At 39.6% G+C, this 23,907-nt stretch overlaps 2 protein-coding genes across 4 annotated transcripts in view; one reads left to right on the top strand and one right to left on the bottom strand.

Annotated features, from left to right (window-relative positions):
• Window positions 1-4,897, top strand: part of SETD9 (SET domain containing 9) — a 12,119-nt gene extending 7,222 nt beyond the window's left edge. Inside the window, exons 3-7 of the mRNA XM_083703676.1 lie at window positions 162-285; window positions 2,002-2,117; window positions 2,471-2,576; window positions 2,780-2,907; window positions 3,831-4,897. Of these exons, the coding sequence (XP_083559802.1) occupies window positions 162-285; window positions 2,002-2,117; window positions 2,471-2,576; window positions 2,780-2,867 (434 nt within the window). The 3' untranslated portion in view covers window positions 2,868-2,907; window positions 3,831-4,897. The remainder of the gene's footprint in view (window positions 1-161; window positions 286-2,001; window positions 2,118-2,470; window positions 2,577-2,779; window positions 2,908-3,830) is intronic.
• On the bottom strand, window positions 4,409-23,907 carry MIER3 (MIER family member 3). 3 transcript variants are annotated; one of them, XM_083703584.1, is made up of 13 exons: window positions 23,544-23,907; window positions 22,605-22,682; window positions 20,265-20,410; window positions 19,040-19,174; window positions 18,017-18,137; window positions 16,402-16,487; window positions 15,905-15,980; window positions 12,629-12,780; window positions 11,519-11,600; window positions 10,471-10,562; window positions 8,570-8,697; window positions 8,259-8,404; window positions 4,409-8,156 (listed from the first exon to the last, which is right to left on the bottom strand). In XM_083703584.1, the coding sequence occupies exons 3-13, from the start codon at window positions 20,361-20,363 to the stop codon at window positions 7,699-7,701; spliced, it is 1,575 nt and encodes a 524-aa protein (XP_083559710.1). In that variant the 5' UTR covers window positions 20,364-20,410; window positions 22,605-22,682; window positions 23,544-23,907; the 3' UTR covers window positions 4,409-7,698. The 3 variants fall into 3 exon arrangements, with proteins under 3 accessions (XP_083559710.1, XP_083559709.1, XP_083559711.1); XM_083703583.1 differs by having other exon boundaries at window positions 22,658-22,682; window positions 23,544-23,636; XM_083703585.1 differs by lacking the exon at window positions 23,544-23,907 and adding an exon at window positions 23,066-23,133.

The following is a 23,907-nucleotide window of genomic DNA, read 5'->3' as shown; positions in this document are numbered from 1 at the left end:
CCAGAAATCTTGATTTTTAAATCAGGTTGAAGGAGTTTTGTGATTTGCAGTCTTTTGTATGTGAGAAAATGGTTAGATCCACTCAGTGCGTTACTTGAGACTGCCCATCTTGTTGATTGTGATTAGCTGGAATCTAAAATAGCCACTTTTGTCTCACACAGGCACAGTCTATGAAAAGTATGAGCCCATATTTTTCCAGTCCATTGGCAATCCATTTATATTTAGATGTATTGATGGGGTGCTTATTGATGGGAATGACAAGGGAATATCAAAAGTTATATACAGGTAGGTCCTTAATAAAAAAATGTCAGTCCCAAGGTTTCACCCTTTGTACTTCTCTAATAGTGTTTTTAAGTAAAACCAAAGAACCTGGAAGTTGTCTGTTTCAGGTTTTTATATGGAATAAAACGTTAGCCACAGATTTGGGAGTGAGTTTATTTTCTGGCTGTAGAACATAACCTTTTTATTTGCAGTTGCACAGCTTTGATATTGGGAATGTACAAGTGGTTGTCTTATTTCCCTATGACTTTTGTTAACATTTGAAAGAAGTTAACCTTGAAGGTGGGAGACCATCTGCCAATAAGATGGGTCCATAAAACCATATTTGACAAAACCTGTACAGTGGTACCTCGCAAGACGAAATTAATTCGTTCTGCGAGTTTTTTCGTCTTGCGAATTTTTCGTCTTGCGAAGCACGGATTCCCATAGGAATGCATTGAAAATCAAACTTGCAAGACGTTTTCGTCTTGCGAAGCAAGCCCATAGGGAAATTCGTCTTGCGAAGCAACTCAAAAAACGAAAAACTCTTTCGCCTTGCGAGTTTTTCGTCTTGCGAGGCATTCGTCTTGCGAGGTACCACTGTACTACTATTACTGTAGAATATCCCACTGTTCCGTGACTCAATATTTACTTACAATTTGGAAGCTAACAGAAAAGCAGAAGCTCCAGGTCTGCACAAATTTGAACTACAACAAAGTAATGGCAAAGTAGTGGGTTGTGCACTGCTTTTTATAGCTGATGTTGATTTGTATCCAGTGCTTGCCGATGTGAGAATCACTTCCTTCTCTGTATACTCACTAACAATATAATGTGTCAATTGTTGATGTGCTGGTCTCATCTATGGTAAGTTTTGTGCTTTGGAAAGAACTCCACTGATTTACACAGGTAATATAGGTGTGATGCTTGTGCCAGAAATTCACACATTACTATATATTTATAGCATGTTTACCCTGGAAAGGCTCCTAGAGTGGTTTGAAAAAGATCAATAACAAACAAGATAGTCCTGCCCTCAAGCTTGCAATTTAAAAGACAAGACACAAAAGGAAAAGGGGATAAGGAGGGAGGAGGAAAACAAGCAAAATTGGACATAAACTCTTAATTTACATCTTATTGCAGTCCAGGAAGAAAAGGAGTCAAATGACGCTGGTTTCTCAGCAGAGCTGATAAGAGTGGGCCTTGCTGCCCCATTTCAGTCTCTGCTGCAACCAAATGGAATGGTGGTCTGGATAAGCACAAGTTCTTGGTTGTTTAAATATTAAATGTCTGGCAGGTATTCTTTGCATCTGCAAATATCTGCTGTAAAGTAACAGCCTTGCCATCACAGCCCTTCCTTAGACATGAGCGAAAACCTTCTTCATTACCAAAAATCAAGGCACATAGCTCGGATGCGCAAGACCCACCAAGTTAAATGCAGCCCATCAGCTATGTATGAAAGTCTGGCAGATGCTTGACAACCATTCCTTAATCTGAAGTGGAACATATGTGCTGTGTATTCAGCTGAATGGGCAGCGTTTGACTTGCTATGTCTCAAGTTCTGTAGAGGATCAAATTGTATTTGCTACTTACGGGTGCTGAATAGGATGTAGGTAATGAGTAGCATAGTCTTAGCAAATGAATTTAATTTGTGGGGTGTGAATGCACACGTGTTTGCTTTGGAAAGATACGATTGCTCAAGAAGCTGTCAAAATGGGGTTTTTAGTTAACGCTGTAAGTTTTTTGCAGGTCATGCAGCAAGAGAGATCAGATTGGTCCTTTGAAAATGAGTGATGTATTTTGGCTTACAACTGGTCTGCAGAATCCACTGGCAGTGGGGCAATATGTTAACAATTGCTCACCTGGTAAGTAGGAGACAGAATTTTTCATAGACTAGATTTGGGCACCTTAAAGACCATCATGTTGAGTTCTCCAGGGACACAACTTTATGGGAGATTAACTTCTGGCTTACTGCTATCAAGCTACCAGTGTTGCTTCTAATCTGCAGTTTGGGTGAATGCTGGGACCTATCTTTTACATAGAGGGAAATGGTACATCTCCATATAATATTTAGAGCATCTGAACAGGATTTCTGTTATGATAAATAATGCGAGTGATGACTTATGTAAATAAATCCAAAAGATACATCAACTGAGAGTTGCACCAATATTAGTGCATCTCATCTTTTTCAATATTTTTCCTCTTATTTTTCCATCAGATAAAGCAGCCAATGTATGCTATCAGGAATTTGACGTACCTGAAGATTTTCCTATAGAATTTAAACAGTATCTTCCAAACATAAACTATTGTCATGAGATACAGAGGTGAGAAGTTTAATCAAATACTTGTTACAATCTCACAGAGTAGATTAAGTTTGATAATTTGACTAGCTCATTATTGTCAAATAGGTCACATATTTAAACCTTCACTTATTGGAACCTAAAGAAAGAAAAACTGGTGTGTGTTATGCATGTATAAGTGCATGTGCATAATAGTATCTGAAATTCCTCCACCATGCAATCTGCAGGCCCCTGAGATGTGTCGTTCTGATTGCTCTCCAAGACATTGGACCAGGAGAAGAGCTTTTCTCAAACTATTACACAATTATCAATTGAGCCTGAGGAGCCACTGATTGACCAGTTTTGGTCTCCTGAGGTATTTTCTACTGAATGCATACTTGGTGGCAGTGAGGGGTTTGGTGCATCCTTTTGGCTGAGCCTTTTAAGAAAAGAAAAAATTAGTGCAAAATTAGTGGTTTATGCAGTGTTAAAACAGTGCCTGCAACCATCAGTGTTCTTCAGCCTATATATTTTCTTACTATTGTATCTTAGAATTTGCTCCTGTTCCTTTGGATCAATAAACATAGTATACTTTGTAAGTTTGATTGCTTTAAATCAGTGGTGGGGAACTGGATCTGACCTGCAGGCCCGGATTTTTAAGTACCCCACCCCACTGTGGGGCACCACCTACCTCAGGAGTAGGCAACCTAAGGCCTGGGGGTCAGATGCGGCCCAATTGCCTTCTAAATCCGGCCCACGGACGATCCGGGAATCAGCCTGTTTTTACATGAGTAGAATGTGTCCTTTTATTTAAAATGCATCTCTGGGTTATTTGTGGGGGATAGGAATTCGTTCATTCCCCCCACTCCCCCAAATATAGTCTGGCCCACCATATGGTCTGAGGGACAGTGGACCAGCCCACGGCTGAAAAAGGTTGTTGACCCCCGACCTACCTGTAAGCAACCTGACATTATAGTGATTTCAGGTGACTGATGAGTTATCACGGTTCGAAGGGGATCAATGTACAGGCTGGCCAGCTTAACGGCAATTACAACCTCCCTTTGAAGATGGGCAGTCAGCTGATTGGCGCTGGGAGTGTGGCTTCAAAAGGGTGTCTGGAGAACAAGAACATTCCACTTTCAAGAACCCCTGTGGATTCAAACCACTTCCTGAAAGTGGACTTCACAAGTACCTCCCTGAAGTCACCAATCCACTGAGAAGTTGTTACAATAAGCCTCTTTGAACCTGCCCTCTCAGCACCGTGTCACTGATGATAAACTATTTTGCTTCTACCTTCAGAGACATCCATTTGGCGGAATCGCACTGCCTGCAACTCTGGATCCACACAGACATGGGAAGACGTTCCTGCATAAGTAATAGTTGACATGAACAAGTTATGCAGTTGAGCCAGGGCCTGCACTAGAGAATTTCCAAGTGGATTGGCACCCATACTTTGTACTTTCCACGCTTGCGATTCCCAAAAACTTTTATACAGATGCATGCTGCCTCTAATTGAACATAGACATTGATGGCCTTCTCCTCCATGAACTTGTATGATTTTTTAAAGCCAGTCATGTTGGGAGCCATTGCTGCATTTTACAAAAACTAATTCTATAGTGTAACTAGGTGCTGTGCACTTTATTCTATCCATCCTGAATCTTCCAACTTTCAGATTCATTGGATGGCCCCAAATTTTAGAATTAGTGGGAGAGAGACCTCTCTATGCAATCAGAATGTAGTCTTGTCTGAAAATATAAATCTGGCTCTTTATGGATCAGAATCTGAACATCTGAAAACTCCTTTTAAAATAACCCTGTGTGTTCAAATATACTAAAGTGACAAATGTTGCAGAGGCATGAAAACTGTCACAAAAGAAAAAGGGTTTCCAGACATTTATTTCTGGAACTGTACACCAGGTATTAAAGTACAACAAATACAAAATAATGTTCAAAAAAATCAGTGTTTATGTACAAATATTAAAACCAATGCAACAATAGCAACTTCCTCTTGGGCATCCAATACTAAAACTGGTTGCGATTGTCACTAATTTATTTTGCTATGCACAGGGGATTCCAACCTGAATCTAGGAATGACTGGAATTACTGGTTGCTTCAGGAAGGACTGCAGACCTTAACTGTTAGCAAAAAAAAACTACTGAGAAGTTTTCCCGCTCACATGGAAAAATCATAACCATGATACTATGTAAATTCAGTTTCTCATTTATAGACAATGTGCTTTTAACACTGGGCAAACAGTCTTCTATTGGTCAGTTTATCCACTAGTTTACATTCAAACTTGAAATACCCACTAAAGACTTTGGTTAAAATTAAACTGTATTTCTAATACACTACTGGATCTGAAATTAACATATGGTTTTGACTTGGTTTTATAAGGAAACTGCACATATCAACCCAATCGTACACAATTTAGTATACTTCAGACAGTATTGTACAGCCTTCAAGTAAAGTCAGCCGTTTGACCATAACAAGAGGGAAAAAATAAGCATTTAAAAATCTAACAATGAGAAGATGAAATGAATTAACAAAAGTAAAAGTATTGCTCTAATCACAGCACCAGTTACACTTCTATGTGAATCAGCTATCCTTTTCAGAATCCCTGTAGTTAAATGATACATCTACCAAACTGCAATTGCCCATGATGGATTTTTGGTTTGTTTTTATGAAAAAGGAGAGGAGATATAATATATTCAGCAATGAACAATGAAGTCATCACAGTTTGTTAGAAGAATTGTGCTTTACCCACATTGAATCAAGGCAATGTAGATTTCTTCATATGGTTGCAATTCTGCCATCTTCGTGCTCTCCCTCAAACGCAATTCTTTTAATAAACGGTAACAAGTTCTCCATTTAAAATGTTTAACACAGAGAAAAACAGGTTAAGTCCAGCTTTTAAAAGAAAAATTCAATAAATAGCTATTTTACATGAATAAAGTCATAGTGGTACAAATTTATGAATGTCACATCAAGCATGCACAAAATGTTACTATACACAGAAGTAGTCAGAAAATATTGAAATAGATATCTAAAAAGATATGCAGAATGTACATATTTACATAATCTTGCAAATTATTGCCTCATTTTAACAAGGAATTAAAAGTAAACATTACCAGCTAGCTAGCCAACAGGCTAAATTAGATCAGCAATTAAAATCTATTAAAACTAGCTGGAATTCATTGTTCTTTCATACCATTTCAGAATTTTGGTCAAAAGTCTTTATTAAATAACTAAAGTGTCCATTCAACTTGCTGACAATCAAAACTTTAGACGAGAAACTAGACTCTCGGTCTTCATTAAGACCCCAGCAATGCATAGATAAACTGAACGTAGTACTGCATCAGCTAATGAGAATGGGTGTTGTCATTTAAGTGCAACTGGTATAAGCATTCAGACATGGTGTAATGATTTTTATACAGACCAGCCACTGTAAACCCATAAACTTGAATGTATAACACAAAAAGAATATGGCCAGTTACTTTACAAAATTATCTGTGATGAGTCGATTCAAAAACAAAAATGAACAAAGATACAGAGTTCAGCACAAATCACAGCAACAAGAAGCCGACAATTTGGCTAAAAGCGTCAGAATACAACACAGGGCCAAGGCTACGCCATTATTGACTGTGTACTTATTAGAATGACAGCTTTTAGATGTATATTTCAGAACAGATCACCAACAGCAACTTTTGTCCACTGTGCTAAATTAATTTGCTAAAATGTTACGTGTGCTATATTAACTCTTTGAAGCCATCTTTGTTCCAATGCCATGAAGAACACACAGCACTTTGCTGCATCTCAAACTCAGGATGTCAATGCAGTTCACAGTATGTAGAATAAATACCCTCCCTTTGAAGTATTAACTAAGGCATCTGCTTTCTCTATTTATGCAGTGCAACCATGAAATCATTACTACCAACACTGAAAAGTTTACTCTTTTCTTTAAAAAAAATTGCAATATTTTAAAAAGGAAATTAAATATACATAGTGGCCAGTGCAAAAATAGACATGTTTTACTGCATGTCAATTGTATTGTTGGAAAATTCAACATTTTTGTGTCGTTCGGGACACATAGCTAACACCTTTTGATTAATATTATAAATGACAGGCAAAGCTAGAATGAAAGGTTAAGCAATAAACATAAAACAGCTATAACAAAGATTCCTCTCCAGAACATGAAATGCAATCCAAGAAAAAATAAATACATCCATGCTTGAAGATGCTTCAAAGTTGTGTATCATCTATGAATCTAGAGTCCCTCATAAGTTTAACACATTGAACTGCAGTGCTCTGAACTTAAGGCAAGTCCTAAGATGTAAACCATTAGTGGGAAATCCTAAGCTGTACCCTCACCTCTCAGTGGCCTTAAGAAAAATTACATAACATTTGATGTTTTCACATTACACTCCTCAGAAGTGTGGACAACTTCCCCACCCCACCCCAACAGTATACTGTATCATTTCAGCCAATAGGTTTACATACAGAAATCTGTGTAATTGTTTCTGTGTAAGGTAGCCATGGCCTATAATTTGGTAAGAGCATCCAAACACATTTTTTAGACAGTGCTCCTACAGTCCTTTGTGCTAGTATCCATCAAGATGAACCTGTTGTTCTGTAAACTGAAGTGCTCTGGTTTAGTATGAGAGAAGGTTCCGCTTAAAAATATCATTGTATGTTTGTGCAGTTTAAATTAAAGAAACCTTTCCCTGCTTTTCATTAATTTTAATGCTACATTGAACAGGGATCAGGACTGGTACCTGTAAACAATCGCTTTTCCACTGCATCCATTACGGCAGAAGCAACTTAGACTAAAAAAGCCACTCCAATCAGTTCAGAATTTCTGTGCTGGTTTTGAGACATCAGTCTCTGTTTACAGGTTTAAAAAAGAAAGAGGAAGCAGAGCTTAAAGCTGCACCACAGAGTTCTCTTAGTCCCCAAACTCTGCTAAACGTCGTATGAAGTTTCCACATTTATGGATTGGAAAAAAGTGAAAATACTCTTGATAAATCAAGATATAGTTCTGTACATAAAGACATCACTGATGTCACATAGTTCAAACTTCCAGTGAAAGACTAAGCAAACCTGATCGTTCCCATCAAGTTTACCATAAACCACCAACAGTGTCCACTGTCTCTTCAGTTTGCTGATAAAATTCATTCTGAGTGGAGGGCAGTGTGCTGGTGTAATGCATGAGCACTAATAAAGCCATTTGTCTCGTTTGCAGATAGACTGCTAAAGTCAGCCACTGAGACTGCCATTTTGGCACTGGTAATGTGATGCGTGTGATTCTCAAAATCAACACCCAAGTTATTCACAGAAACATCATTCATATATGATTCTGGGACTGCAATTCCCATTTTTAGTCTCTTGGCAGGCCTTTCAGACTCCTCGTTGCACATGTTCATTGGGTTTAACTCGGAGTGATAAAATCCAGTCTCAAATAAATTAAAACAATCACTTTCACCATTACTAGGCAAGTTAAGCAAATCTTCTGTTACAACAGGCACATGATTAACTGCTGTCCGAGGCAAGCTGTCCAGAGGTGGGAAGGCATCATCTAAGCAGTTCACATCTGTAGAGTGGCAGACTGTGGCTACACTGTTGGTCAGTGCTAGAAGAAAGAAAAGCAATATTAGCCAAAATGTCACCATTATCCTGACATACAGCAGCAACAAGCTATTCCAAGACATCATCCGTGCACCCTTTAATTTACCTGTCAAATCATTGGCAGTGATAGAGCTCAGAATGCTTAGCTGTTGGTCAGGCGTGGGCTCCGATCTGCTGTTTGACGTTATGGCTGAAGAATGTACAGCTCCACCAAGAGCTTCTGCTTCATCTACCAACCGGTCCATATAGTCCCTGGAACGACAATGATCATCTTAAGGCAAGTAATTTAACTGACTATAATCAGAGGATATGCATAGACAGAACAGCATCAATGCAATATTATAACATGGATGTGATGTTCTAGACGAGAAAATCACAAAACACAAAAATAAAGCCTTTCAAGGTCTTTGAACTTACGTGACTCCAGGATGGTGGTTGTATCTCTTTTTTCCAAATCTAGTTTGCTGTGCAAAGTAATCGTATCGTTCAGATTTCTTCCACATGTAGTAAAATGCTACACATTCAGCAACTGTTCTTGTTCTCACCTAAAAAGAATTGGCACATTCAAGTCTTGATATTGATATCCATCATAAATCCGTACATGGAAATGCCGACTTCCTTCTGAAAGAGCTGGCAAAGGACCTGACTCCCCCAATAAATTAATATAATCCTGAGGGACTCATAGTGTTGAATCATAGAATCGTGCCCAAATTCACATTGTGAAAGCCAACAATATTCTAAGGATTCTTAAATTGGAGAGACTTGCTTGTATGATGTAGTAAGAAGATACTACATAATACGAAAAACTTGCGGTTGGCTATTAGCATGCTGAGAGGGAACAGGGAGGATAAGGATGCCAAATTCTGGCTCATTTTGACTGGGTGCAGAATTCATAGGCTGGTTCATTGCTACAAAAACAAGAAAGTACGCCCCTGCAACTAGAGGTCTGAATCATCCAGATTCTGCTCTAGTTCCATAAAAGCTTTGCTAGTAAAAAAAATCAAGTCATATGTAGTTTTCCGGCCATGCCTTCTTCAGAGAAGGATGTCACATGTGGCCCTCCAGATCATGTTGAACTTGAACTCCCATCACCCTCTAACAGGATAGCCAATTGCCAGGAATGATGGGAGTTACAGTTCATCAACATATGGAGAGCCACAGGTTCCCCTTCCCTGTCACAAAGGTTTCTTATTAAAAACCACTGAAAGCACCTGGAATCTTGGATAAAGGAAAAAGTTATGACACACTTTCTGAAAACCTTCCTCTCCTGAGTCTTGGGATGGAGAAACGGCAGGAATAGATTTAGAAAAAGGAACATGTCTGTAAACACAACTCTGAGCTTGGTAGACAAGCCTCCTTCCCATTTGGATGAAGAGACTGTCTTATTGCTCCATGTGGCCTGCCTTCTCCTGTTTCCAGATTGGCAGATGCTATCTGGGGAACAAAAAGGGTAGTGGCACTAAGTTGACTTTGTGCACCACTGAGACATCTTCCAGCCAGCTGCTGGGATAAGAATATGAATGAATTGGTCCCTCCGTTAACAGTAATGGGCCAGCAACCCTGGAGAGGAAATGAGGGATCAATTGAATAGAGAAAAAGAGGATACACAATTTCAAAAATCTAGCCATGACCAAGACACAGAACCCAGCAAATCAGGAAACCCAGGGAATGGCTCTTAGCTAGCTAATAAATTGCTGAGTCCATCAGACCCAACAATGCTTCTGTGGTAAAGAAGGAACACAATCCACCTGAGGGTTAGAATGTTATCTCATTATGTCTCATATTTTACTTGCTGCTTTTATAATGTTAGGTCATCCATGAGTCCATAGAAAATATCAACAAAGAGTTGTTATTGTGCATTAACAAATTTGTTGTGGAATAAGCATTTATGAGCCAGAGCCCACTTTGTCAAATGCATCTAACTTGGTCATCAACAAATATCAACTTTCTGATTTCAGAACAAAAGCAGAAGTAGTTACTAGTGATGCAGAACAGCTGTAGTAAACTAGATATTTTTCCTCCTTTCACCTCAAACAATAATTTAGTTCTTGTAGAAGATAATGCAATAGCAGTAGAGTAAATGAATACAGCATCAAGTTTGTTTGCTTTTTTTAAAAGTATAAACATTCACAGTAATGACATTCCACTACAGACTGCTTCATACATAGAGGCTGACTCATTTACTAAATTAACAGATTTACAACGTTTGTAATACATTTAACATGCCAATGGCCAGTCAGTAACAATATGCTGTCTCTACATCTCCAATTTTAAAAACTCAAGCACCATTTGTTTCATTTATTTGTATATCAACATACCTTATTTTTTTGTATGAGATGAAAATCTTTTCCATAAATCAGAAGTGCATGTTCAAAGTTTCTACATTCTTCTTCTGTCCAGGCTGTCATCTCTTAAGAAGGACAGAAAGGACAATTAAGATTGATGGTCTGTTCAAATGAATAGCCATTCCACCCTCCAGCACTTGGACAGCAAAGAAAACTTCACCCACCCGGTAATAGCAATCCACAAGTGGAAAGCTTACACCTAGCAGTAAGAAGACCATAGATGCAGAACTACATATGTTACTTCATTTGGGTTCATGGGAAGCAAGCTTATTCTGGACTACACAGTTTTTGTTTCTTTTTTTTTAAAAAAAAGTTCAACATACTCATTCTTATGGGGTGCTCAGCTATTAGCTCTATTGTACTACTTTTGTGCAACCAATGACAATCATATTTGTGGCTATTTTAGTCCAAGCTCAAGTCAAATAATAATAATGCTAATTTGCATTACCTGGAAAACAGAGCTTAAGACCTAGAGCTCCTACGAGTAATATTCCACTCACAGGATGCTCCTGCTGTATGAAAAGGAGAAGGCAATTTTTGCCAATTCTTCCTTTCACACTTACTGAAAAGCTGTTTTGGAGAGTTGAGGATACAGGATGGAAATAAAGGAGCAAGGTGCCTGACTCTGTTAACTCATTGAAGGTAGAATCAGAACTGGAAGTTGAAGGACGATTACTTCCACTTCTGGCTGGCCACAGAAAATTTCAAGAATGCCACGAGGAGTTAAGTCATGTCTGTGTGCTTCACTCCTCTGCTGCCCAAGTATGGTCTTCCAATATCTAATATCATGAACATTCCAGCTGTTACTGATGGCAGCAAAAATGATCTGTTCTACTGTTACAAACTGTTGAGGAACTGGAGTAGATGACTTGCCACCTCAACTCATTTCTACACTTTTCAACTTAAAACAATTTAAACCATTCTTGTAGCACAATCCTATGCTTGTTTACTCTGAAGTAAGCTCCACAGAGTTCAATGGACTTACTCCCATTGCCTCAAACTCTTTGCAGAGATTTCTTACCTTGAGATGCCTTTCCATTGGAGCAATATCTCTCAATTGCTTCTTTTACGTTGTGGTTACATTTGAAAAGTTCGTAGAGTGCCTAGGTGAGATTAAAATATTTATTGTTAAAAGAAGTCAAAAGTATACAGTAGAATGGTTATACTCCCACGCCAGCCAAAAATTGTTTACTTTATTATAGTGCAATTTCTCAAAATATTTATCATTAATATAAAGATTATATGAACACCAGAACAGGGCTGCGTCCAGTGGTTTCTCTCTGCCAGAACAAGGGCTCTTGCACTGGCAGACAGGTGCGTTTGAAAATTGTGCAAGAGGAATCCAATGCAATAGTTAGGCTAGCGGAAACTCACTTGGGCAACAGATTTCCCAATCTACTGTGCAACAAATTACCAGCAACATGTTTGTATTTTATCTTGCACAACAATGTCCTGCTGGCACAAAACATTTTGCCAACAAGTGTACCTCTACGCAACTCGTAACTACATTGGAGACAACCCAGTGTCCAAAGATATTGTGCCTTGTGAGAATTACAAAGCCATAAAGAATGGTGGTTGCTGCTGGTTACATCTGAAGAAGTTTCCTAAAAGCTCAAACTAGGGATTTTAAGATATGGAAAACAGTAAACACACATAAAAGTATGAAGGACCGTTGCCTCAAAGCACTTGGAGAGGAGGAGTGCTGGGGAGCCCTGACTGGCTGTACCTGCCACCACAGATTTGCTGTGTGTATAGGGATGGATCTGAATTCAAATTACAACAATCCATTAGGGAAACAAACCAATTTGAGCTTTTGATAAATTTACTCTGAGCCCCTTTCAAAACCTATTTATTTTTAAATGACAGTAAGATTTTCATCACCCAAGAATAAGGATCCTTGGGGGGAGGGGAAGAGGGGAAGGATATTTCGTTTATAAAAACTTTTTGAAATATTCTGACATGTCATAGCATAAATTTAAGTGTGATGAAAATAAGCCATTCTTACAATTGTTTATTAATATAAATGTAGGTTCAAATCAAATGAAAGCAAAAAGATTTGAGTGGTCCTTTCTTGTAACATAAGCAGAGAAAAGCCCTAGGCAGGCAATATATGTTCAGGTAAGAAACATACCTGTTCATTATCCCTTGTATGCATTCCCTCAGGAATTCTGCCAATCGTTTTTTCATTTCCAGTTCTTAAAGAGGTCTCAAAAAGGTACTCTCTAACTTTATTTTCTGAAATCATATCAGGCTGCCAAAGTAGCTGGTCTTCATTTTTATATGCTGTGAAGAAAAATCATTGGAACACAAATGATAGGAAATACTCCTCAGTAACATACAAGCAAAATATTGTGAAAATAAGAGCATATTGGCCACAAAAATAAAGATGTAAGAGACTTAGCCATTAGACAGATCGTGTAAAAGAGAGCTAATGAAAAGCAAACATCCTTTAAAACTATTGGTGAGTAATCATCCTCCACAAAATGTCAAATGGGGCAAATGAAATGGGTATAATACTTGTCAAACCTAATAATCAAAAGTTGCAATTAACTTTTTCAGGTGACTCTCACCAAGAAACACATGCAGAACTTCAGGCATGCTAAAATTAGAATATTAAAGGCCAGATTTAACTAATTACTCCCACTAGTGTCAGCCCACACAAGGACAGTGATTTCCCCCCTCTCCTCCTCCCATGTACCCCTGCTAAATTGGCTTGGGGTGTGTGCCAGGAGAACCCCCAAAACAGCATGCATAGAGAGGAAAGGGGTGATCATTCTATCTCACAAGTTGAAATGTTTGTACTAATGAAATGATTGCTATAGTGCTGTGTTGAGTTCTTACCTAAGTGGTTTCTATGCCTTTTTCCTTAACATCTGAATAATATACATCAGCATTAAGACTGAGCAATCATATTTAAGATGCATTTACATGTAGTCGAGTAAAAACAATGTCAAAGTTAAAGTTTGAATTTGTTTAAATGTAACATTTAAGCCACACTTTAAAGATTTTAACTATAAATCAAAATTTAAGAAAAATAATAAATATTTCAGTTCAACCACTTTGGGTTATTGAAAAAAACTTCTCAGGTTTTATTCAGCACATAAAAGGAATATTGTGTACTCTTTATAAAACTGTGTTTACTAATCTCACTTAAGCTTAGCACTTAGTTTTATGAAGATAAAATCTAATTCTGAACAGAAGCTCTGATGATTCATTGCTTTCCGGGCACAATTCAAGGCCATAGTTTTAATCAACACAATCCCAAGAAGCCTTCACCCCGGTATGGCTCCCCTTTATCACATACACAGGCCAACAAGACAACAACAAGAATCCACCAACAGCATATGAATGAATATGGCTAACCTGATCCAAAAACACACACCCCAAACTCACATATGAAAACAAAGTTCACCGCAGCCAATCACAAACAAACAACCACACCCTGGGCCAACCCCAACCTCTCTCACCACCTCACAAGCAAAGCTGACACAAAACCCCACACATACATTAAATGGAACGCCCTCCCACCAGATGTCAAAGAGAAAAACAACTACCAGACTTTTAGAAGACATCTGAAGGCAGCCCTGTTTAGGGAAGCTTTTAATGTTTAATAGGTTATTGTATTTTAATATTCTGTTGGAAGCTGTCCACAGTGGCTGGGGAAATCCAGCCAGATTTGTGGGGTATAAATAATAAATTATTATTAGTATTAGTACAGTGGTACCTCGGGTTAAGAACTTAATTCGTTCTGGAGGTCCATTCTTATCCTGAAACTGTACTTTACCTGAAGCACCACTTTATCTAATGGGGCCTGCTGCTGCTGCTGCTGCGCCGCCGGAGCACGATTTCTGTTCTCACCCTGAAGCAAAGTTCTTAACCCGAGGTACTATTTCTGGGTTAGCAGAGTCTGTAACCTGAAGCGTCTGTAACCCGAGGTACCACTGTAGTAGTAGTAGTAGTAAAAAAAAAATATCGCCCCCGCCCCCCCATCATGGCCCCCTCCACCTCTTCCCCCCTTTTCTTCCTAATGTAACACTAACGTCTCAACAAATGAAACGGATCTGTAGAAAATGTAACTTGAAAAAAGAGGCATTGCACATACTTCTGTAAACCAAGAAATCTTTAATAAAATAAAATACATTTTTAAAAAAACATAGTCCCAATAAGCCTGAAACCCACAAAACATTAGGGAGCACACCGAGATGCCTCCTATTGGGAAGACCTGTTCCACATACCCTACGTGGTACTGAATCAGAGAGGAGCACAGCTTTCATTAATGTGCCACCAATCTTCTCCTTACTGGAGAAGCCTGACAGAACATGACGTGGCAAATGGCGGGGGGCGGGCAGGGGTACGATGACAGACAGAAGACTAATGGCCACACACTCTGAGGGGAAATAAACCACAAGACCTTTAAACACACCCAGGAAACACTTGAAGCAAGCTGAGAATGGAGGCACACCACTCACATACACATCCGACACGCAAGACGCACAAGCTATTCAGCAATTAAATCAGGCCAGAAGAGCAGGTGCAACATACAAGTCTGCTTATTTAAGAAAGACAGGAAAATGAACTGTCACTTCAAGGGGAGGGATGCCTCAAAGATTCCACCAGACTACCTTTAGGTAACAAGGACTACTCTCACTTGATGTTTTCCTAGTACCCATTCAAAAAAAGATGCCATGCCGCAAGGCTGCCAACAACCCTCTCTCCCCGTTGTCGGGACTACAAGGAACTGTTGCTGCATGGCAGAACTGCACTGGTGCCAAAATGCTAGCACCTCATCCTATGTTACTAAATCAACAGCCCAGAAAGTCTGTGTTAGCCATCTTCCACATATCTTTGCCCGACTAAATGCTGTTACAAATACTGTATTGTTACAAATACAATCTCCAGTGTCGGCCGGCAGTAAAGGATGTGCTTAGCTGTTACATTCAAAGTGGTTTTTTCCCATGGGAAGTTTTCCTGTGTTCTACAAATATTTTTGAATTCTTTGCCCTATGTTTACAAGTTTATGGAAGGCAGCCTTGAGTCTAGCTTTCATGTATCTAAGAATTTATAATGAGATGATTGCAACCGCTTCTGTACTGCTTTTCAGAAAACAAAAGTGCTTCATAACACACCAGTAAGACTCAAAACAACCCTGTGAATTAGAGATAAGACTGAGATAGTAAAACACAGCTGGTGAGCTCCATGGATGAGTGATACTTTAGAACTGGATGTCCAGGATCCAAATGCATTACTCCATTCCCTGCACTGCCATGGCCCTTTGACATTCTACCCTGAGAATATTGCAACTACAAGTTTCCAAAATGCAATTTTCAAATCTTGATACAACAGTCACAAGGCAGTGTACAAGTTTAAACAATATAATCATTAATCAAGAAAAATAATGGGAACTCACCCTTTTCATCATCGCTGCTGCTCTTGCCCAAATAAGGTGGAATTTCTGCTTGGTACTGTGCACCAATCATTATTTCCTGAAGAAACATTTTTTCAAAGTATTTAATTATACATTTATTCACATATAGCTCTCATAAAAAACAATTGTAACCTAAATGGTGATTATCTAAACACCATCTTCTCTCCTTGCACAACATCCAACTTTCTCACTTCCAAGAATACAAAGGGGAAGCAACAATATTTCTTTTGAGAGCTGCCAATCCCCTTGTCTTCTGCCGGAGCCTTCACAGGGGCTGCTACTGGGAGGGGTAGCTAAAAGCTTACACAGGCAAGCAGAACACTGCCCAGGATGCCCCAAAGTGGCATCAAATGTAAGTGCAGGGAAATGCATATTTCATATATTTTAATTTCACAGTCTTTATGTATCCAAGATATGTGGCTCAGTTTAGTTATTTAAGTATGTTTAAATCTACTAGTGTGGGTCATTCTAAGGGTTACCTTCCGCAAATCTTCAGATGAATTCCCCGCATCCACTTCCACATCTTCACCATCAGATTCTTTATCACCATCACATGTAGTATTTGCTTTTTATAATGGAAAACGAACAAGTCTTAATTCAGGCATATTTAACAACTTGAATTTCACATACTGCAACATAAGTAGTTCTGAGAAGAGTTTTTTATAGTTTTGTTTTGGGCACTAGACAGCAAAATTATCAGTTACATTCCGCTGCACAAAAAGGGTAGGCATCAGTCTGACAGGGTAATCTTCTGGATTGTATTAAACAAAGTCCTACTCAAAGTAGACTCACTGAAATGAATGGACTTAAATTAGTCCTGTCCATTCACTTCAACGGGTATACTATGAGAAGGATTAGCACTGAATACCACCCAATGTCTACTCTGGTGTTAGTCCTACTGAGTAATGTAGAATTTACTCCCTGGTTAAACATGTCTAGGAAAGCTAGCCTGTGTGGTCTTCCAGTCAGCAGGGCCAGTAGTTAGGGCTGATGGGAGGTAACGTCCAGCAACATTCAGACAGCCACAGGGTAGTCAAAGCTGGGCTACAGGAATGAAGCCTAAGTCCAGAACCATGATTCAGAAGGCTGAGGACATTAGTGCTTTCAGATGATCAATTACCAAATGCATGTATACCAGCCTCTACAAAACTCTGTAAACCAAAATTACATTTCCCATTGCTCTCTTTCATTGTGTTTCTCGTCTTACTTAAATTGTAAAGCAGAGGGAAGAGCCCTGCATTTTACACTGCTTTATGTACAGTGCTTTGTTTACATAGGTTTATTAGAAATATCACCACATTTCAATTCAAACCAATACAAAGTATGCCAGTGATTAACTGAAAATTGGATTGCTCTAATGTTTTCTGTGCCTGCTGCTCCCAATTTGCACACGAAGAAGTATTTATTTAGATAAGTTAGAATGCACAGTAAGTGGCTGATAAAAGGAACTGCAACAAATTCCTGTGTCAATTTTTTCTCCAACAAGGCACCACAAAAGAATAATAAGAGAGGGGGAGACATATGTAAAATGACCCTATTAAATGATCTTCAGTAATTTCCACACTATAGTTTCTTTCACTATCTGGAGTTTTGCAAGTTCAAAACAGATGAATAAAGGGTTTCAGGATAATTTTATGAATTTTGGTTACCAATACCACTCCATACGTGTCAAAAAGGATTTGTGATTATTCCTAACATACTAAGAATTATTCTTCCTGAAATTTTAGCATGGTCACAGATGTACACTTGTTCACCAACTCTGCCATGGCACCCATTTTTTAGATAAATTAAAGTTATGCAGTTTGTTGAAAGTCTACTAGGTGGTGTGGTTAGTACTTCTGCACTGCTGCAACATTAAATTTCACACTTTTGTCTCACAACCATGTGATTTATTAGTACAAAATGGACCATGTGTAGACCAAAAGCCTATCCTGCCTTGGCTGCATTTGAAATAATTGAGTGCAACAAGCTGAGACACAATGTGTTCCTTCAGTTAGAGAGCAAAATGCATGACCAAATCAATCTCACAGTCCTAATACTTCTACTTCTGACACAATCTTCTGAAACACAACATATTAATATTATTTTCCCTACATCTTAAAGGCCGAGGGAAAAAGTCTGTAGTTTCATGTGAAGTAACCGATGGTGTCAAATCATCAGCAGAAGACTGTGTTTCTTCATCATCTCCTGACAATAGGTCTTTGGCTATTTCCTCCTGTAATCAGAAGAGTCAATCATTAGTATCATTCCACTCTGGAAGAAGTAACTGTATCCTGAAATTCATCATATTCCTTATGTGGAAGCCTGGAGAAGAGGGGCCTTTGTATTATAATTTCGTTTACTACTTATATCAGACTCAGTTAGAGTCAGAGTTAAGAAAATGCAAGAGATAAAGGGAAACAATTAAAACATCCAGTCATTTTAGGTTTCAGTAATTACATAAAGCACCTGAGCTTTGTATACTGTATATGAAAAATTACAACCTGTCGCTAGCAACTCAATATTGACAATGTGACCAATTGAAAGAAAAGGGTGTTCAAAAGAAACTACAAAGTAACATTTGATAAAGGAGGTATATGTAGATGTAATGCATACTATTTATTTGAAATCACTTTTACTTTTTTCTATTTACTTTTTAAAAATGTCTTTAACATTATAAATATCTCATTTTCCTTTCATTTTGAGTTACATGAGTTATATCCAACACTGTTATTTAGCTGATGGTAAGGCAGGCAATTTTCAGTTATTATGAAATCATTGCCCATCATAAGGGTGAGGGGCTGTAGTGGAGAGAGGGAAAATTGCTTCCCATTTTTGCTACTGGAAGTATTTACTCTCAAGTGAGTGGCACCATTAGATACAACTCAGTTATTCAACTTATAGCCCAATCCTAACCATTTTTCATCACAAAAAATTACTTCCAGTGAAAGCATGTGTTGAATTGAAACTAATTAGCTACAAGTTAAAGGAAAATTGTTGTCAGATTTCAAAGGTTTTTGCATAAATGCACAACATTTGGGCCTCAATGTTCAGTGCAATGAGGGGATTTCATGGTAACCATAGAACCCATTAATCTCCTGCCTCACATTGTAACAAAGAAATATGTTTACGACTTACTTTATCCAAAGTCATGTCTGGCAGTTCATCTGCAAGTTCACTTGGGGAACTATCTGCACTGGAACTTGCTATAACTGGAATTGTCGGTTCATAGCCATAGAATGCCAATAAGTCTTCTAAGGGCATGCTTCCTTCCTGGGTTTTTTTTCAAAGGGAAAAAAGATGCATTGCCATTTGTAAGAACAACAACGTATTTTTAAATATGCAGAAACAAACAAAATGGTTTTAACAACTACAAAAAAATTATCCAAATCCAAGATATAGGAAAATCTAATTTAAATACTCTTTTCCTAAGTTAAGTTTTCAGCCCAAGTAAAAACATTCCTCTTCCTTCAAGCTTTTTGAATTCTCAGGATTGGCCTTGTATTGAAAGATGTTATATAAAAAACTAGGTTCTAAATTTTAGATTTTTGATTGCTATGACCTGTCCTGCGATCATTTTATGAGGCAGGACAGGATATAAATTTTACAAATAAATAAAATAGAAGAGAGATTTAAATATGCAATATAAATTAACAGAGATGACATTTGCAATCTGATCCTGTGCTGTCACTTTACCTGCAACGGACAAACATTCTATCACTTGGGCATCCTATCATATGGTTCTGCAATAGCTCCCGAAGAGCCTTGTACACAGTACGGTCATACCTTCCAAAACTTTCAGAAACCAAAGCATGGCTTCTGATTGGCTGCAGGAACCTCCTGCAGCCAATCGGAAGCCGCAGAAGCCCTGTCGGACTTTCGGGTTCCGAATAAAGTTCGCAAACTAGAACACTCACTTTCAGGTTTGCAGCGTTCGGAAGCCAAAATATCTGAGTACCAAGGTGTCCAGGATCCAAGGTACAACTGTACAGCTATACTACCCTTTGATCTCCTTATGGTGCTGGCAGTACTGATGGCTGCATAGTAAACAAATTTGCTTTTTTTAAAAAATATGATAACCTTTTTTTCTGAATCTAGAATTGGTATTTAAGGTGACAGAGCTTAAGGGGATGCTGTGCGGGAGTGGTTTTCTATCATCTTGCATTGTTGTCATATCAATAGTTAAGTTTTTCTGCTGCTGTTCTTTAAGTATTTGTTCCCATAATTTTTTTAACTGATTGAGTCAGATCAGTGGTATTCTACGAAAATTCTCCCCACAATTTCTTTGGTGTTTAAGAATGAACACACAATTTAACCAAAGTTATACTAAAGATCGAGCATGCCTAAAGGAAGAATTCCTTACCTTTTCTAAGTCTTCAATCTCAGAACCGAAATTTTTACCCTCATCCATCATTTCCTCCTCTTCAAGAGTTCTTTCATCATCATAGTCATGTACCAACATTTCAGCTGTAGGGTCAAAGTCATGATCCTCAGAAGATAAAGAGCCAACTATAAAAGACAATTTGAATCACTTTAGGAACACACAAAATGATATCAACACTAAAAAGCAATGGTAAAAATTCATTTAAGTTCCAAAGTTAATGTTCCAAACAAAGAAGCATCAACATCCATTTTTATTATGCACAAGTTGTACACACACTTGTATGGACTGCAATTAAATCAAAAAGAGAATGAGCCTCATGCCTCTTATTCTAGAATAGCTCTACCAGGCAAGTGAAGAGACTGCTCTGGAAGAAAAGTCCTAGTGACACTTAATTACAGCCTTTGTTGTGAGTACTGTATGTTAATTATTTGCATGAATATTAACTATGCATGTATGAGCTCAAATGTAAGCACAGTTCTTTATTTGTAGGAAACACAAAAAAATTGGATCCCAGATTTCAGAAACGTAGTGTCAGTATACAAACACCTACTGAACAGGAAAAAATGTCGCTGATTAGAAGCTGACTCACTTGAAAACATGGTTAAAAACAGTTTGGAGGAAAGGGAAACACCATCTAAACAAGTCAACATTAAGCGTTGACAAGTCATTTTTAACCAGCAAGAGAAGTTATACTATTAAAAAGCTGTGTAAAACAGCCCCAGATATGCAACATGCTTGTTATAAACACACCAAGACAGTATAACTTGTGTTGCAAATTAATGGTAACATATCTGAGCGGTGAATGCCCACTTCCTTGGACTGCATAAGCTTGGATATCAGAAGATCTTCTTGATTTAAAGAAACCCAAGATCTTTGGACCAACTGCACATTTCCAAGTAACTGTGAAGTATCTGAATCAGGACAATTTAAATGCATACAGATGATACTTCAATTAAATCTAATTTACCTGAAGTTGATGAAATGGAAAAATGCTATAAGCTTGTTCTCAGACAATAAATGTAAATAAAAATTTCACACAGATCTTCCAATTTCATTTTTTAAAATAAAGTTTCCTCTCTTTGATGCTAAAATATACTGGAAAATATACTTATTTATAAGTATAAAATATACTTATTTAATCTAAAGTAACAAAAACCTGTTAAAGGGTTCCCCAACCATGCAGAGCAGCTATGTCGAGTACTCTTTTAGCTTGTTTTATTTTATATATAGAGTTAAAGGAGATGCTCCCAAAAAGGCTGTATATTTAATAACAGAATCCTATACTCAGTTAATTCAGTTAAGCTTTCTTACATAAACTAAGTAATCTTTCTCAATTACTCTATTAATAGGTTTAGGTAATTTGGCAACTTTTGAAAATATGTAGGATACAGGATTTTGCATTTGATTTCATTAGAAGACAAATTAAGATTAACATTCACTACACTTCAATTTCATTGACAAATAGTTCCACATCGGCTTCTATTCATTGAAGTTATGTAAGTTCTACAAACACAGCAACAATAATGACTACAAAAGCAATTAAAGCAATAAGACCAAGCCTACATCCTACATAAAAAGGATCCTACCTACATTCACAGCCTAATTCTAGCCATGGCTAGAACAAAGTTTCATTAAGTTCAATGAGCAACTTTCATGTGGGCACAATCTTACTTATGAATAACTTGCATTTCTTATTTTTAAAAATGAATTCTGTCTGATGTACTTTGGTTTGGCTGTACTTTGCTGTTCTTACTGTTGTGAGCCACTAAGAGCCAGGGTAACTTTTTTAAAAATAAAAGAATAATTAACTTCCATTTAAATCAACATTATTCAATTCTGAAGATCTCAGATTTCAAGGCTGCAACTTTAAGTTCATTTCTCAATAAGAAAGTTCTTCTCAATTCAGGGGGACACACTTCTGCACAAGCATACATTTAGCAAAGCAGAAAATGGTTTTAGGATTGCTGAAGGAGTGACTCCCGAAAGCAGCAAACAACTAGCATTAGGGATTTTACTGACTTACATTTTAAGGCAAGTTGCCCCGCATGTACCATAGATTTTATTTAGAAAGTTAAATGCCTGGCTTTTACAACACCCACAACAGCTTTGCAACCCTTCACTACAGATTGTACAAGAGAGAACAGCTCTACAGGGCTCGGCCCTTCTAGAACCAAACAAGTGACTTTTAACATGAAAAAACCAAGAAACAAAATAGGAAAGATGGAGGAGGTGGGGTGGGGTGGGGGAATCACTGTAAACAGAGAAAATACACAAAGCATCTTTTGACAGATGCGCCTGTAACCTGGCCCTTAACCGTACCCAAAAGCTTCCCACTGCCGGAATCACAGAAGAAGGAACTGAACAGGACAAACCTGGGCTCGAACTCCCAAAGGAAGCCTGGAAACAAGCAACGGGAGAAAGAACTGGTTAGAGATGAGCTGGAAAGGGAAAAGGAGGCGAAAAGGGGTGGGTGGGTTTGTTGTTAATGGAACACATTTCAAGTTTCTCGCACACACTTCTCTCCGCGCGCCCCCCCCCAACTTCGCCTTCCCTTTTTGTCTCTCAGCATCCCTTCCTCCCTTTCCCCACCCGCCACGACCAGGGCGCAACTCCGGAGCCTCCATCCCTCGTCCGGCCGCCCATCCCTTTCGCCGTAGCTTCTCCGCCCAGCCCTTCGAGCGTCGCCTCTAGCCCTCCAAGCTCGAAGCCCCTTTCGCTTTCCCCATCCCCACCGACCCACTGACGCGATCCCGAGGGCCCCGAGACACCCGCGTCCCCACCTCGGCCGGGCCCGCCCGGGCGCTGACAGGGGCTGTCCGGAAAGCAGCGGCGAAGGCAGCCGGACCGCCCGTCGGAAAAACACTCACACCCCACAAAACTCGCTCAGCCCCACCAGACCCCCTCCATCCCGCGGCCTTGGCCCTCCTCGGGAGCCCCGCGGAGCAAGGGCTTGGCCCGAGCGCCCTCCACCTCCGCGCCCAGCCGCGGGACTGTGGGTGGAGACCGGCCGGGCAGCTCCGCAGACAGCCATCGGGAGACGGACGGCAGCTAGCCGCGGCCTACTCGCGCAGGCTGCGCTCCGCCGGGGCAGGCGGCTCCAGCAGCAGCCCGGCGGCCCCCCCAAGCCCCCGAGGCGGGCCGGCGACCCCCGTAAGGGAGTCACGGGGCCGCCCAGGGGGCCGGAGGGGGAGCCCCGCCAGCGGAGCCCCGCCAGGAGCCCGCCGGACCCCAGCGCCCCTACCCGCTTTCCCCGCTCACCTCCGCCATATTGGGAGCGCTCGGGCTGAGCAGCAGCGATGCGCCAAGTGCCCGGATGGGGCCGCTAAGCCAATGGCAGCCCGGCCGGGACTGGGGCTGGAGCCGGCCGGAGAGGGAGGGAGGCGAGGCTGCCTGCTTAGCCGGGCGGGCTGGTTGATGTGGGGAAGGTGGCGGCGGCGGAAGCGCAGGTTGTGGAAGCCAGCGCGGTCTTTCCCATCCTGTCAAAACTCTTCCCCCAATTTTCCCTCAGTGTCCTGATAGGAGCGTCCAGTATGTTCGGGGGTACGAAAGGGGGATATTTCCTCTCCCCCACCCTAGTTCCCTTCAAGCACAAGCAGTTGACAGCAACCCCCGAGCCTATTGC

This window comes from Podarcis gaigeae (genome assembly GCF_964106915.1).
Source record: "Podarcis gaigeae genome assembly, chromosome: 11".
Classification (NCBI taxonomy): Eukaryota; Metazoa; Chordata; class Lepidosauria; order Squamata; family Lacertidae; genus Podarcis; species Podarcis gaigeae.
Note: the sequence above shows the minus strand (reverse complement) of the source record. Positions and strands in the feature narration are given on the sequence as shown.